The 14,984-nt window shown below is 48.2% G+C and overlaps 1 protein-coding gene across 2 annotated transcripts in view; it reads left to right on the top strand.

The window, feature by feature from the left end:
- Nucleotides 1-842: 842 nt before the first annotated feature.
- Naaa (N-acylethanolamine acid amidase) overlaps nt 843-14,984 on the top strand; it is an 18,340-nt gene continuing 4,198 nt past the window's right edge. Inside the window, exons 1-8 of one of the 2 annotated variants that reach the window (XM_026785345.1) lie at nt 843-1,518; nt 2,381-2,545; nt 5,018-5,144; nt 9,649-9,739; nt 12,113-12,189; nt 13,484-13,656; nt 13,767-13,829; nt 14,645-14,711. In XM_026785345.1, coding sequence (XP_026641146.1) covers nt 1,307-1,518; nt 2,381-2,545; nt 5,018-5,144; nt 9,649-9,739; nt 12,113-12,189; nt 13,484-13,656; nt 13,767-13,829; nt 14,645-14,711 — 975 coding nt within the window. In that variant the 5' untranslated portion in view covers nt 843-1,306. The remainder of the gene's footprint in view (nt 1,519-2,380; nt 2,546-5,017; nt 5,145-9,648; nt 9,740-12,112; nt 12,190-13,483; nt 13,657-13,766; nt 13,830-14,644; nt 14,712-14,984) is intronic. The other variant, XM_005359498.3, reaches the window with a different exon arrangement.

Raw genomic sequence — 14,984 nt, 5'->3', positions numbered from 1 at the left:
AAAAAAAAGAACAGACTTCTGCTTTTTTGAACCCCACACAGTGATTGGTGGGGAGGGGCCCTGACATCGTTGTGGGTCCCTGAGCCTGGCAGCTTCCCTCCAGAAACTAGATTCCAGTTGCTTGTCCGATCTGAGTTGAGCTTTATCTAATGCAGAAGAGCCATGACTTCTGTATGAAGCTGAGGAATGGCTCCTGGTGCTTGCTGTTATGCTATAGGTGGAGCATTTGCTTCGGAACAATGAAACACGACCTAGAGAGACCAAAGGATTTCAGCTTAGTGGCATACAGGCCATAAACGTAGACAAATCAGAGGTAGTGATGAGCCCTACTGGAGGACGGGGTAAGAAAGGATGGCAGTGGCAGCCGAGAAATGGCTTAGAGGTTACCTGTTTGATTCCCAGTACCCACGTGGCAGCTCACAACTCTACAATTCCAGTTCTAAGGGAACCCTAACCCTAACCCTTCTGGCCTTCTTGGACACTAGGCACACATGAGGTGCTCAGAAATACATGCGAGCAAAACTACATATACATAAAATAATAAAGACCATATTTTTTTAATGATAAAGGGATGGGAACACCTGAACAAAATAAACTAAGTTTCTCGTGCACGTTTGACTATTTGATTATAGGCAACTCTGCTATATAATAAAAATGTTCTGGTCTTACCAAGATGACTTTACAAATTCAGTCTCCTGGATATTGGGGACACATAAGAGGAGTCTAGGGAGCTTCAGGTTGGAGGTTTGCTAAGGTAGGCAGGCTTTGGCTTCAAACACCCTAACAGAGCTAACAGAGCAAGGCAGAGGCTCCTTGGTCTGTGGCCCCTGGCAGGTGATTTCCTTCCAGGCTCCACCACTAGTAAAATGTGACTTAATAGTTGTCATTTGACTTGTGTTGATAAATGGGAGTCAGCAAAAATAACAACACACACATGGTTACATTTGTAGCCTTTTGAGAATTTTGCATAGACGTTCTGCCCTTCAGAGTTTTAAAATGAGCAACTGTAGAGTAAGGAGACAACGACGCCTTTTTACCACAGTAGGGAGGGGATTAACGCCCGGGACCAGCACAGCTCGCACTCTTAGCCCACAGAGGTGGGATGCGACCTCAAGCTGTGAGTGAGAAGCTGGTTTGATCCCACTGGGGCAGGAGGCGGGTGTCACTGCTTGGGTTCCTGGCGAGGGGTGGAGTGACCTAGGCCAGGCCCCGCCTTTAGTGCTAGCACCGCCCCGATGCCACCCCCTTCACTTCCCGGACCGGGTAAAGGCTCCATGGTAGGGTGCTGGCCTCAGGAGCCCGAGCCATGGGGACCCGAGCCACCGGGGCTGAGGGCTATGGAGCATACCTGGCCCTGGCTCTGCTGCTGCTGCCGGGGCCCTGGCTGTCGGCTGGCGTCCCCGGAGCTCCGCCACTCTTCAACGTCAGTCTGGACGCGGCCCCGGAGCGGCGCTGGCTGCCGATGCTGCAGCACTACGACCCGGACTTCGTGCGCGCCGCGGTGGCGGAGGTCATCGGGTGAGCGCGGGACAGGTCCGGCGAACTTGCAGCCGGACTCTGCTCCTCCTTCCCCTCGGTGCTACATCCCAGTCCTCCCTCCGCAGCACCGTGCAGCGCCCAGCGGGTGGCTGACACTGCTAGGCGGGTTAGGCTGTCAAGTTCGGTGTCTCCGGTGGCGCGCCCGCCTTCCAGACGTTTTCCGGGTTAGGGTGACGCACAGGCTAACAGTCACCCAGCCGGCTAAGCTGCGGAGTACGGCGTGCAGCCCACGAGCCTCTCCAGCCCTGATTAACCTGTCCGCCCTTCCTCTCCATGGTGCCTGGCCCTGGAGATGGAAGTGAATTCTCTATTATTGGGTGTTTTCTCAGCCCTTATAATTTTCATTTTGGAAGTCTTGCCGGGAGTTTGTTTGACCCTGCTCCAATGAGTATATGGACAACACAAAGTGAACTTGGTGTGGGTTTTTTTTGGGGGGGGGCATAAGGGCTTGGGGGGGTTTGGGGGGGGGGTAGGGAGCATAAGGGCCGGAGGATGGACCCGGGAGGAATGGGAAGCAAGTGTGATCCGGATGCGTTGTATGAAATTCCCAAATAATTAATAAAAATATGTTAAGAGAAAAAATTAAATCTTGCAGTAGCATAAACTGGCCTTACTTGTAATCCCTCTGTCTCAGCCTCCTGAATAGCTGGGATTTCGGCCCTGCACTAACGCTCGTGTTTATTCCCCCCGGTTTGGACTCTGGTTTGGAGCAGCTGCAGCAGCGCGCATTGTTTCAGTTCTGGGAAAATCTAGACTAGCATTCCTCCCTCCTAGTCCACGCACGCTTGCACCCTCCGTGCTTTGAGCAGGAGAAACGAGCTTCGTGCTTTGTCGTCTCTAGCGACAGGGTTCCCCAGTGGGTACTCGAGATGATCGGAGAGGTGGTGTCGAAGGTGGAGAGCTTCCTGCCCCAGCCCTTCACCGACGAGATCCGCGGCATGTGTAACTTCCTCAACCTCAGCCTGGCCGAGGGCATCTTGGTCAACCTGGCCTATGAGGCTTCCGCGTAAGTGCCCCATGCTAGGGTGGATTAAAGTCAACCAACTGTCACCTGTCGGGGATGGTCACCCACGATGAGTGGGAGGAGGTGTTTTTGGTGCGAGATGAAACAGGACAGTCCCTGCCGTTTGGAAACCACCTTGCGGCTCTGAGTCCCTGGGGAAATCTGAGCAGCACGCGCCTGGCAGGTGGACCTCCGGGAGGAGCAGCTGCTCTACCCAAAACTTAGTTTTATATTGTCATCAGTCTAGGGGGCATCCCACTGTCCACACTGCTCAAGGTCTGGGGCTGTGACTGTGGATAAGAGTGCCTGTGGCGGCGGGAGCAGACCTGAATTCAGACCCCTGGCAGGGTCTGTCCCTCTGTGCGCCTAACCCAGTCATCCGGGTGGGGAAAGAGGAGAGGATCGTGGGAACTTGCTGCTTCAAGTTCAATGGGAGAACCTGTCTGAAAAGTAAAGTGGAGAGTTCGGTGTGACCACCTGAGTGCGATCCCTGAGACGGGGTAGAAGGAGAGAGCTGGCTAATGTTGCCTGTCCCCTGGCCTCCAGAAGCGCGCCATGGCCCGCGTACTCTCCCCTCTCCTACACAGATAAAAACAAGATGCAATCAGAGGAAGATCCCGGCACTCCACACTTACATTTCCCACCCTGCATGGACGTCCTGTTAGGTGCTTATAGCTTGGGGCTGCCGTAAGATGAAGGAGGCGCAGCCAGGCACTCAGGAGGCAGAGGCAGGAAGATCTCTGGGTTCATGAACCATCTGGTTTACAGAGCTAGTTGAGGACAGACAGGGACTCAGAAAAACGCTGTTTCTCTCAAAAATGAACAAGTAAAATAAGATTTAAAAAACAAGATGAGTGAAGGTGAGTTTGTGGAGTAACAAACTATTCTACAGCAATTTTCCAACCTCAGAAGAGCAGGATCCCTCAGGGTTCTAACTGCCTACCTTTCCAGAAGACATCTGTGGACTCCAGCCTGCTAAACTCAAGTGCCTTTCAAAGAGAACTAAGTTCATTTTGCCCCATGTCTCAAATTAAGACGTTTATTAAATTGCCTAACTTTCTTTGTAAGTCCCCCTCAGGTTCAGGTAGGAAGTGTGCTGCTCTCGCTTCTGAAGGTTGGCTATGTGAGAACAGCAACCGTGTGCTAAGTGTGGCTACTGAATCTTCATGGCCTCAGGCAGCCTAGGAGCACAGCCCTGGGGAGAGGGCAGTGGCATTTTCTGGTCTGTGATGTGGAAACCAAGCCTCAGAGGGAACACTTACCGGCTCTCTGGTGGCTGTGAGTCCCAAGGCTACCCAGAGTACCTCTCCCGAAGCAGAGGCCTGTCCTTGTCCCCTGTGCTTCTGCAGATGGGGTCATGTTGTAAAGACGTGCACACCAGAAATGGTGGTGTGTGCTCCTTTAATCCTGGCGTTTGGAAAGCAGGGGCAGGAGGATCTCTGTGAATTTGAGGCCAGTCTGGTCTAGATTGCTGAGTTTCAGGACATGCCCAAAAAAGACTTGGCAGTCACCTTGCCACCGTTTAGAAAACATCAATTTTGAGAACACCTCTGCAGACTTTAGGCACTCACCATGTTACCTGGGTCCTCAACTCTATGCAGCCCTTTGGGCTCAAGATCAGAAACCTTAGGAGTCAAAACTTCACTAATTTTTTTTCTTTAAACAAACCAAGCAGTGAGATAATACTTGTTTTCTCCTAATTATAAAAGTATCATTGAACCATTACAAAAAATAAGTAGTGCCAAAAAGTTTATTAAAAAGATTTTTAAATCCACTCATTTATTTGTATGTTTTGTGACGGGGTTGCCCTGTCTCACCTGGAACTGTCTATGTACAACAGGCTGGCCTCAAACTCACAGAGACCTACCTGCCTCAGCTTCCCAAGTTTTAGGATTAAAGACTTCTGTCACTATACCCTCCCTGGAGGTCCTTGTAATTTAGTTAGTATTTGTGTGTGTGTGTGTGTGTCAGCTTCCCAAGTTTTAGGATTAAAGACTTCTGTCACTATACCCTCCCTGGAGGTCCTTGTAATTTAGTTAGTATTTGTGTGTGTGTGTGTGTGTGTGTGTGTGTGTGTGTGTGTGTGTGTGTGTGTTTGCTCTAACAATTCAAAATAAGAAGAGGGCAGCTTGGGCTAGCTTTGAATACCATGTTAATAGGTAACGTACCAGCAAGCGGAGCTCAGAAGCCTAGCTGTGCCTTGCATACACACAGGACGTGGGGGAACATGAAACTCTGATCTGGTACTTCTGTTGCTGCATTGCATGAGCCCACAGCAGGGTCTAGATGTGTTATGTCCAGTTGTATTTTCCAGCCAGAATTGTAGTTCCATATCCTTGTACAAGAACATATTATATCATTTGTGTCAACAGTAAGGAAGAAAGCCTGATGCTTTGGGGGATTCGTTTTAAAAACAGGAATCTCGCTCTCTGTTCCTGTTGTCTTCATTCATGGTAGAATTTTCCCTTTGCTCAGATTCTGCACCAGTATTGTGGCCCAAGACTCCCAAGGCCACATTTACCACGGCCGGAACCTGGACTACCCTTTTGGAAATGCCTTGCGAAAGCTGACGGCGGATGTGCAGTTCCTAAAGAACGGACAGGTACAGCCATGCATACAGCATGCAGAGATCCGGGGCAGGTACAGCCATGCGCACAAGATGCCGAGATCCGGGGCGGGTACAGTCATGCGCACAAGATGCAGAGGTCAGCAGAGTTTCTGACCAGGATAGGAGCTATTTGCAGGGCCCTTCTCCCTGTAAGAGCCAGACACCAGGATGGGGACGTAGGCTCAGTGGATCATGAGGCGCAGGGTCTGGATCCTCAAGGCCATGCAAAGCTGAACTCAGTAGCAGGTGTCTGTGATTCTCAATGCTCATGAGAGAGAGGCCAGCTGGCCTGGCACAGACTGTGATGAGCAAGAGACTCTACTTCAGGGAAGGTGGAAGGCAAGGATTGACACCCAAAATTGAAGTTCTCCTCTGACCTCCATACATGCACCATGGCACATGCAAGCCCCGCCCCTATTAAAAATAATCCCCAAACCATCAACTTCCTGGGGAAAACAAAACCAGGAGAGAGTTATAACAATTCTGGCCAATGAAGAAGGATCAGTTGTTGTTGGGGGGTGGTTGGTAGGAATGGGCTTAAAGAGGCTGGTTTTCTTTAGGCACTTTTTAGGGGGTACCATAGATAGGATTTCTATTGCTGCAGTGAAATACTATGACCAAAAAGAAAGTTGGGGAGGAAAGGGTTTATTTAGCTCACACTTCTACATTGTTGTTCATCACCCCCAAAAAAAGTCAGGACAGGAACACAAGCAGGACAGGAACCTGCATGCAGAGGCCATGGAGGCGTGCTGCTCACTGGCTTGCTCCCCAAGGCTTGTTCAGCCTGTTTTTTTGTTTTTTTGTTTTTGTTTTTGTTTTTTTTTTTCCCCCGAGACAGGGTTTCTCTGTAGCTTTGGAGCCTGTCCTGGAACTCCCTTTGTAGACCAGGCTGGCCTCGAACTCACAGAGATCCGCCTGCCTCTGCCTCCCAAGTGCTGGGATTAAAGGCGTGCACCACCACCGCCCGGCTTCAGCCTGCTTTCTTAAAGAATTCAGGCCAACCAGCCAGGAATGGTGCCACCCGCAGGGGACTGAGCCCTCCCTCATCAATCACTAATGAATAAACTGCCTTACAGGGGACCTAAGGGAGGCATTTTCTCAGCTGGGTTCCCTCCTTTCAGATGATTCTAGCTTGTGTCAGACTCTCCAGCCCTGGGGGACTGATCAGTCGTGCAAAGGTTGTGTACTATCTGCACCTTCCGCTGCTCTCCCTGTTCAAGTAACTTCTGGAATCGGGGAGGGCTGCACAGTGGTGAGGGACACCCATCTTTAAGGTGGAGTGGTCCTGGCTTTGCCTTGTGCCTCTGTCACTGAGAATTGTTCAATCCTGTTCTGCAGGCTCCAACTCAGAGGCATTAGCATTTGCTTCTCCGAAGTAGCTGTTATGACTAAATGAAGCCCTCAGGGTAAAGCAGATTGTAGGTCTAGATAAACAGCAGCTAAATCCCGAAGCTACAGAAATGACTTAGTGGTTAAGAGCACCGTCTGCTCTTACACAGGACCTGGCTTCAGTTCCCAGCACCTGTGTGTCCCCTGAAACCCATCCACAATTCCCGCTCCAGGGGACTTGTTGCCCCTCTTTTGACCTTCGAGGCACCAGGCACTCATGTGGGGCATATAACCTAATATTCACTATTGTCTCATTAGTGGAAACATCTAGAGAGTAAATTAATCAATATTGGTTGAATATAAAGAGTGTACTAGCCAGGTGTGTAACTGGAGGTTTCTCTCCCTCCCGCCGGTTCTTGAATAACCACTCTGAGCCTTTATATTAATTACAAACTGTTTAGCCTGTTATCTCAAGTCTTTCACAGTTCAGTCACCCAAGTTATTTGCACATTTTTCAGATGGAGCAAATTTGAGTAACCCAGTGAACAAGGTTATCAGTACAAAATTAAGTTTGGTTTGGTTTTGTTATTTCGAGACAGAGTTTTCTCTGTGTAACCCTGGCTGTCCTGAAACTCACGATGTAGACCCGACTGGCCTTTAACTCCCTTGTGCTAGGCATTGGTGTTGGGATTAAAGGCATGCACCACCATACCTAGCTTTAATATTAAGTTTGAAAAAGAAAAATACTACTCTAGGTCTATTTAATTTCTCAAAATATAAAAATATTGGCTAGCCATTCTAAACAGTACAAACTGTGCGCTCTTCGAGATGCTTCTAGGTGTTTCCAGTAAACAAAGCCCGAAGACTTGGTTTACGCTGATGAGTGCAGTGTTAAATGGAAGCTGGATGGAGGGTGGCTTTTCAAGCATTTGAGCTTTAGTCTGGTTGCTCTTGGTGAGTCGTTGCTGCTGTGAGCCACAAGCATTGTACAGTAAAATTACAGCTGACAGATCTACAGACAGATCCACAAGAGTGTGGTCTGGTGGAGAACCAGATTTGCAGACCTCCTGGAATACTAGTCTTTTGGATAGTCACTGTCAGTTCTGTAGAAACCTTGTGAGGTCGTGGCTCTTCTCCCTTCCATAATGGGATTCATCCCGAAATAGCCCAGCTGTGTAGAAATCGTTCTTTAAACCTGGCTTTTCCTGTACTGGCAACTAGATGACTTTACCCACACCGTGGGGCCCTGGTGTGAAAGCATTCACTCAGTCAAACCTTTATTCTCCTAGCAAATCTACATAAAGCTGGTCCCCCACAAGTCTCCTTATTGACAGGAGCTCTGAGCAGGAGGCACTGAGCAGGAGACTCAGCATATCTGCTCTTACTGATAAACAGGTCAGGGTGACCCTGAATTCTCTAACAGCCAACTCAGAAGAGTATAGCCGGCTTTTGCTCTACCCTAACAAGCTATTGATATTCTGTTCTGACCTTCATCTTTCATTTGACACAAGGTCTTAGTCTAGGAAATTACCTGTTTGTACCTTTAACCCTAAAATAAACAGGAAGAAACCCTTGAGATGCTAAACCAGCCCCAGAGAAAGAAATTCCTTCTCACCTGGGACCCAGTGGATACAGCACCCTGATACTTAGCCCAGTGGGGAGGAACAAGCTCCACCCCGATTGTTAACCCTAAGAAATGCATGCTTGGTATTATTGTTATTTACCAGAAAATTGTTAACAATGTCTATGCCGGTATAGAAACTGGAAACCTTGGGTGGGAGAACAGCAAGGAACATCAAAGAGAAACGTCTAGGGGAACATCAGGAGAGCATTAGAGAGAGCATAGAAAGAATCTAAAAAAGAATAAAATGATAAAAAACTTATGTGAGCTAATTTAGTTTATTTACTCTCCGACCTTGTTAGTCAAGTTTCTACCTCTATAGCAATCCTTCTGGATCCTGAGAGCTTTAGTGGGGCTTAATCCCAACATAAACCTCAATATGTTCTGGTTGTTCCCCTGGCTCCACAGACCTTATAAACATAGAGCGTCTCTTGTCATGAACTTCAAACACGTTTCCAGTTAAACCCCACTTGCTGCTTTCAGAATGGAAGTCTTCTGGGTTAATAATTGCGTTTTGCAGACACACCGACTCCAAAGGGTGAGAAACAGTTAGGCTCACATCTGTCGGTTCAGACTCAGATCTTTAAGTGTCTTAGTAGTAGTCTGACTTAGCAGTCGGTCTGGTAACTACCATGACTCCTGCAGACTGACACCATGGGTGATGTTGTAAATTGTCTGCCACCAGTCACTCATGCCCAAGTATCAGCAAGGTCCTTGGATAGAACCGCAGGCACCATTACTTCATGCTTTACCAAGCATTCTCTAAAAAGCAATTTGGAGAGCAGGGTGTGGTGGTACACGCCTTTAATCCCAGCACTTGGGAAGCAGAGGCAAGGGATCTCTGAGTTCAAGGCCAGTCTGGTCTTCAGAGCAAGTTCCAGGACAGCCAGGGCTGCACAGAGAAACCCTGTCTCTAAAAACAAAACAAAACAAAAACAAAAACAAAAAAAACAAAAAAAAAAACAAAAAAAAAAAACAAAAAAGCAGTGTGGACGCTGGAGAAATGGTTCAGTGGTTAATAGCACTGGCTGCTCTTCCAAAGGTCCTGAGTTCAATTCCCGGCAACCACAAGATGGCTCACAACCATCTATAATGAGATCTGGTGCCCTCTTCTGGCCTGCAGGTGTACATGCAAGCAGAACACTATACATAATAAACAAATAAATCTTTTTTTTTTTTTAAAAAGCGGTGTGGTTCTAGTTAGAAGCTAGGGAAAGGAAGGCTGTACCCCACCCCCGTCTGTTTGTGGACCCCTCTCCCAACCAGGTAAAGAGCACCTGTTCCAGAATGTTGTCAGAGTCTCATTCTGTTAGGTTGAAATCTCTAAGGGAAAAAAGTCTAGGAAGCTGGGTATGGTGGCACGTACTTTTAATCCCAGAACTCAGGAGGCAGAGGCAAGTAGAGCTCTGTGAGTCTGAGGCTATCCTGGTCTACATAGCAAGTTCTAGGCACTCTGTCAAACAAAATGCAGGAAAGTGTAGGGGAATTAAGTGATTTCGATTTGCTTCCTGCTGGGTGGCAAATGATGCTCTGTTTTCTTGATTTCAGGTCGTGTTCACGGGGACTACTTTTGTTGGCTATGTAGGATTGTGGACAGGTCAACGTCCACACAAGTTTACAGTGTCTGGTGATGAACGAGGTGATTAAAACAAACTCAGGAGCATTTTAAAGCAAACCCTTGTTGAGGTCTTCTATCTGCTTCCTTCACTCTCAACCAACAGAATATGTGGAGGGAGACTTCCAGAACCAAGGACTTCTTCCTGTGAGACGGGCAGTGCCCACAGGCGGTGCTAGGACTAGAAGAAGGTGCAGAGGAGTGAGGGTGTAGGTTGTCCCTAAGGTCGAGGGCTAGGGAAAGCCTGACCCATGTGACCCCAGTCCGGGTCTGCAGAGGCAAGGGGAAGATCATTTCTGTGGTCTGACGGCAACAGCAAAGATGGTGGGTATCATGAAATGAACAGTCGGGGTCTATACGGCAATAGCTGTTACTATTGGTGTAGTCCAGAAATGGCATAGTCTATCACAGCAGGGCGTAAGGACACTGGAGATGCAGAGGAAACCGTACCCGTGTGCAGGGCTGTGAGGAGGGGCTGGGTTTTAAGCAGAATAAATGCCATAGGAGAGTTTCAGACCAAAGAGTGAACAGGTTTGTTCTCTGTCTGTCTGTCTGTCTGTCTGTCTGTCTGTCTCTCTCACACACACACACACACACACACACATTTGAAACAGCAGGATCTTTGTTATAAGCGTCCTGAATGCTGGGCTTGCAGAAGTACCATGATCGTAGCTCTGATTTATGCTTTGACCTTCTTTGGCTGCTCAGTAGAGATTGAGCTGTGTTGGGTTAAGAGTCAGAGGAACACTAAGGGGCTATTGAACTCATCCACTGGTCCACGACCCCGTCCACAGGCAACCTTTGTGAAGCTCTTGGATTTAACATGCATATGCTCATTTTCTCACCGACACAGGCAGGGCTGACCCCAGGGACCATACATGAGGCAGGGTTGGAAACTGAGGTTACAAAATGAACTGATAGCTGTGGGAGGAAGAGGTGCTTCTCGGACTGATCTCCTGGGACCTGCGCCACTCGTTCTGTTTGCTGACAGCTCCATGTCATTGCCCAAACCTCATGGGGACATTGTTTGCTTCCATAATATGTGGGAAACCCAGGGAGAGGCGACCTCTTGCCTCTGTCCCCAGGGGCTCGAAGCTAAGGAAGAGCAGAGAATCCACATGACATTCCTCATCTGATGACCTGGGTCACATCGTGCTGTTATTGCCTCATTTGGATGGGTTTATTCATGTGTGTGTGGTTTTGTTTGTTTGTTTGTTTGGTTGTGTGTGTGTGTTTGTTTGTTTTGTTTTTTGAGACAGGGTTTCCCTGTGAAGGCCAGGCTGTTCTGGAACTCAACTCTGTAGACCAGGCTGTTCTGGAACTCAACTCTGTAGACCAGGCTGGCCTCAAACAAAGAGATTCACCTGCCTCTGCCTCACAAGTGCTGGGATTAAAGGTGTGCACTGCCACCACCTGGTCTAGTATTCAGCTTTTTATACCTGTGTATTTATTCAACATTTTCTCAAATACCAGTCATGAATGAATCTGAATCTTAAATCCAAACCACAGCATGACAATGTTAAATGTTTTTTTTGTATGCGTGTGATGTCTACAAATTTATACAAATGCATATATTTATTTAACAAGCTTTGATTCCATCTTATGAATTAAGATGTTTGTTAAACTGATTATTGGAATGTCAGCAATTTAAAATAACTGAGTTAGTCTGTAACATACAAAACTGATGAAATGCGCTTATATTTAAACTTATTAAAGATACACCAGAAAGACAAAGTTTGCCACTTCCTTCCTAAAATTTGTTGAGCAGCTTCCCTTGAAAGGAACAGAATTTAATTTTGCCTGAGATAATTATTGGTAGAATGAGTTTATCTAACATAATCGCTATTGAATCTGGTACAAAAGATTCTGTTTTCAAAACCTGAGGGAAGCTGGGCATGGTGGCATACACCTGTATCCCAAGGCTCTGGAGGCTGAGGCAGAGGAGTAGCAGGTTGGAAGTCTGCCTTGGGCTGCATAGGAAGCTCCTGCCTCAAAATGTAAAAAGATAAATAAAAGAGAAAAAGGGAAAAGAGAGATCAGTGAACATCTGCATGTTTTTGTTGATCACTGTGTGTATATGTACACGCAGTTGGTATAGATGTTTTGTGATTGGCTAACTCTCAGGCTTAGGGCCAGTGAGAGGACTCAGCAGGGAAGGGCACCTGCTGTCAAGCCCTAGGATCTGAGTTTGATTCCCCAGGGCCCACATAGCGGAAGGAGAGAACCGGCTCCTGCAGCTGCCCTGTGACTCTCATGCTGCGGCGCACACACCTAAACACACCATCAGAATAAAAATGGAAATAAATGTAATAAAGAACTTTTGAAACTAAAAATTATTTTCTAAAATGTGAATGGTGCTCGGACCCTACACTGATTGACGCTTCTCTCCACCTGCAGATAAAGGCTGGTGGTGGGAGAATGTGATCGCCGCGATTTCTCTGGGACACTCTCCGATCAGCTGGCTTATCCGCAAAGTGAGTACTGACGTTGCGTCCACCTCCCCCAGGCTCGTCTAAACAGAGGGACCATATTGCAGGTCTCTGTGTCCTTTTAATAAGACGGATGTTCTTCCCCAAGAAGAATAAGCTATGTAAACATTAACAATAAGGCTGGATACGACTGACGGTGACATGGGCAGATTTTAATCAGTAATGTATTATTGCAACAGAGACAAGAATGGGGGTGAACTGAGCTCAGCTCTGGTTTGTACGGGGGGCCTGGCTGCTTTAAAGGAAGAATAGGAGGGTAAGGAAGAGGGTGAATGGGGATTTAGAAGGTTCAGAGAGGACACACATGAAATAAATGTAAAAAAAAAAAACCACTGTAAAAATATCTCATCTTTCCAGCAATATGAACAAGGCCTTGTCGGGGCCTTGAGGCTAATGTGTCGTGCGATAGAACCTTTGGGGACCCCAACTTTTGAATTGTCCTTTTGGTGACTCCTTTCCTATCCCCGTACTTCTGTGTGCTATGGTAGGGCGGTAGCTGTGAGATGTCTTTCTCTCAGAAGGGGACAAGAGTGATTGTGAGGGTGGCGGGGATGGGGGGGTCCCTAGGGCAGGGTGAACTTAGCAAAGGAGCACAGATGGAAGCGGGGAGCTGAGCAGTGATGCTCTTCACTGTGCGTGCCTCAGACCTGCGCCTGACTCCACAGACTTGGTCTGGCTCCTCGTCCTGATACCACACACCATCTCTCTGTCCCAAGTCTTTGACCTGAACCTCAGCCCCACACCCACTCCACAGCCTGTGTCTTCCATCACAGTGTGAGTCCTGTTTGTCCCCCCGGTAGCTGACTCTTGTGTCCAAAGTGAGGATGCGTTCCTTGTTGTGGCTTCCATCATTATTTTACCATGTCACCCTTGCCTGGTCACGTCTCTGTGTTCTTGGAGAATTTGTCGAGAGCAAGTACGAGGCCCTGGCCCCCCCCTCCGACATGTCACCTACTGCAGAGCGGTGACCAAGAAGTGGCTTTGGGGAGAACAAAGGAATGGGGAGAAATGGCCCAAAATCACGCCCCCTAAGTCTGAGGGAGCCAACTCTAGAACTAGATGACAGCTCTGTCCTGCTGTGGGCTCTCTGCTGAAGCTGAGGGGTTTGTCGGTGCTGTTTGTTTGCCTCCCAGGATCTCCGGGGTCTACAGGGTATGGTCAGGAGTTCCAGGTTACAGCCATGGCTTAGCCCCGGAGGCTGTACTTTGGAGTGTGTGCCCTGCCATGTGGGCCTCTCCTTGGGATGCCGTAGCCAATACCCGTTTGTCCTTCTGTTCAGACCCTGAGTGACTCAGAAGACTTCAAAGCAGCTGTTTTGACTCTGGCTAAGACGCCCCTCATTGCTGACGTGTACTACATTGTTGGGGGTACCTCACCCCGGGAGGGAGTAGTCATCACCCGGGACAGAGGTGGCCCAGCGGACATTTGGCCTCTTGACCCTTTGAATGGAGCGTGAGTAGAATTAGTCTCATCATCAAATCTCGTTTGCTGGAGTGGGAGTTATTTTTAATAATTCTGCTAAATGCCCCCTGGATAAGGTGAACCGGCACACTCTATTGCAGGTGGTTCCGAGTTGAGACAAATTATGATCACTGGAAGCCTGTACCCAAGAGGGATGACCGAAGGTAGACTTTTTGTTCTTGTCTTGTTCCGTGTCATTGAGACAGAGTCTCACTCTGTAGCCCAGGCTAGCATGGAACTGCCTTTAAGCCTGGACTAGCCTCAAATTCAGAGTAATTCTCTTGCCTCAGCCTCCGGGTACTGCGATTAGAGGCTTGAGCCTCCCTACCCAGCCCTGAAGATAGACTTCCAATATTCTCTCATGGTTAGGGAACGGTCCCCTTCCTACACCAGGGACCTGCCTACATCTCCTTCCAGAAAATACGCCCTGACCCCTCACCAGGACCTGGATGGGTAGAGGGTATGGAAGAGGGCAGTGGGGAGGACCTCTTGGTAGCTGGTGGGGACTGGAAGGGTGGGTTGGCGTTGGCTTCAGGGTCAAGGAGCCCTGGATCTCATCATGAACCCTACCAATGACTCTATGAGGCCCGGGAAAGAGACAAGGAAAGGCTGGATAATGGCCACTGCTAACAGGCTTTCTTTGGAAGGAAGTCATTTTCCATAAACCAGTCATTGCCCTGCTCTTTTTACTGTGGAAACACTGTGAGTCATTGGGTAACAGGAAGTAGTATATCTCACTAATCTCTGTTGTCCCATGTACTTGGTGATATTGATTGCTGCAGCAATTGGTCCAGGTTCCCTAAGCACACGGAATGAGTGGGGTTTAGCTGAATGAATCAGATGAAGTGGGAAAGAAGTTTGGGAACCAGAATCTGTTTGAAGGAGACTGGGCCTTGCTCTGGGCCTCTCTAAATGGCATCTGATGAGGGTCAGGGTTTCCCTGAGGCACCTGGTGACCTTTGACCTGTTGTCCTTACAGAACACCAGCTATCAAAGCCCTAAATGCCACCGGGCAAGCACACATCAACCTGGAGACCCTTTTCCAGGTAACTCTGTCTCCTTGCTTACCTTCTCTAGGGTGTTGCTGTCCTAAGAGCGCAAAAAAAGGCCTCTGAATTCAAGAAAAATGTTGCAGTAAAAGTTGAAGACATTTTAAAAGCCACTTTATATTTTCTGAGTTTGGGTCTGTATAGGTTAGAGTATCTGTCTTCATCTAAGCTTCTCCGTCATAGTAGAAGAAATGAGCACAGTTATATGTTTGCTGTTTAAAAGAGAAAGAACAGGAGCCAGAGAGATGGCTCAGTGGTTAAGAGCACTGG

The sequence above is a fragment of the Microtus ochrogaster genome, linkage group LG1, assembly GCF_000317375.1.
Source record: "Microtus ochrogaster isolate Prairie Vole_2 linkage group LG1, MicOch1.0, whole genome shotgun sequence".
Classification (NCBI taxonomy): Eukaryota; Metazoa; Chordata; class Mammalia; order Rodentia; family Cricetidae; genus Microtus; species Microtus ochrogaster.
This window is presented reverse-complemented; position numbering and strand designations above follow the sequence as displayed.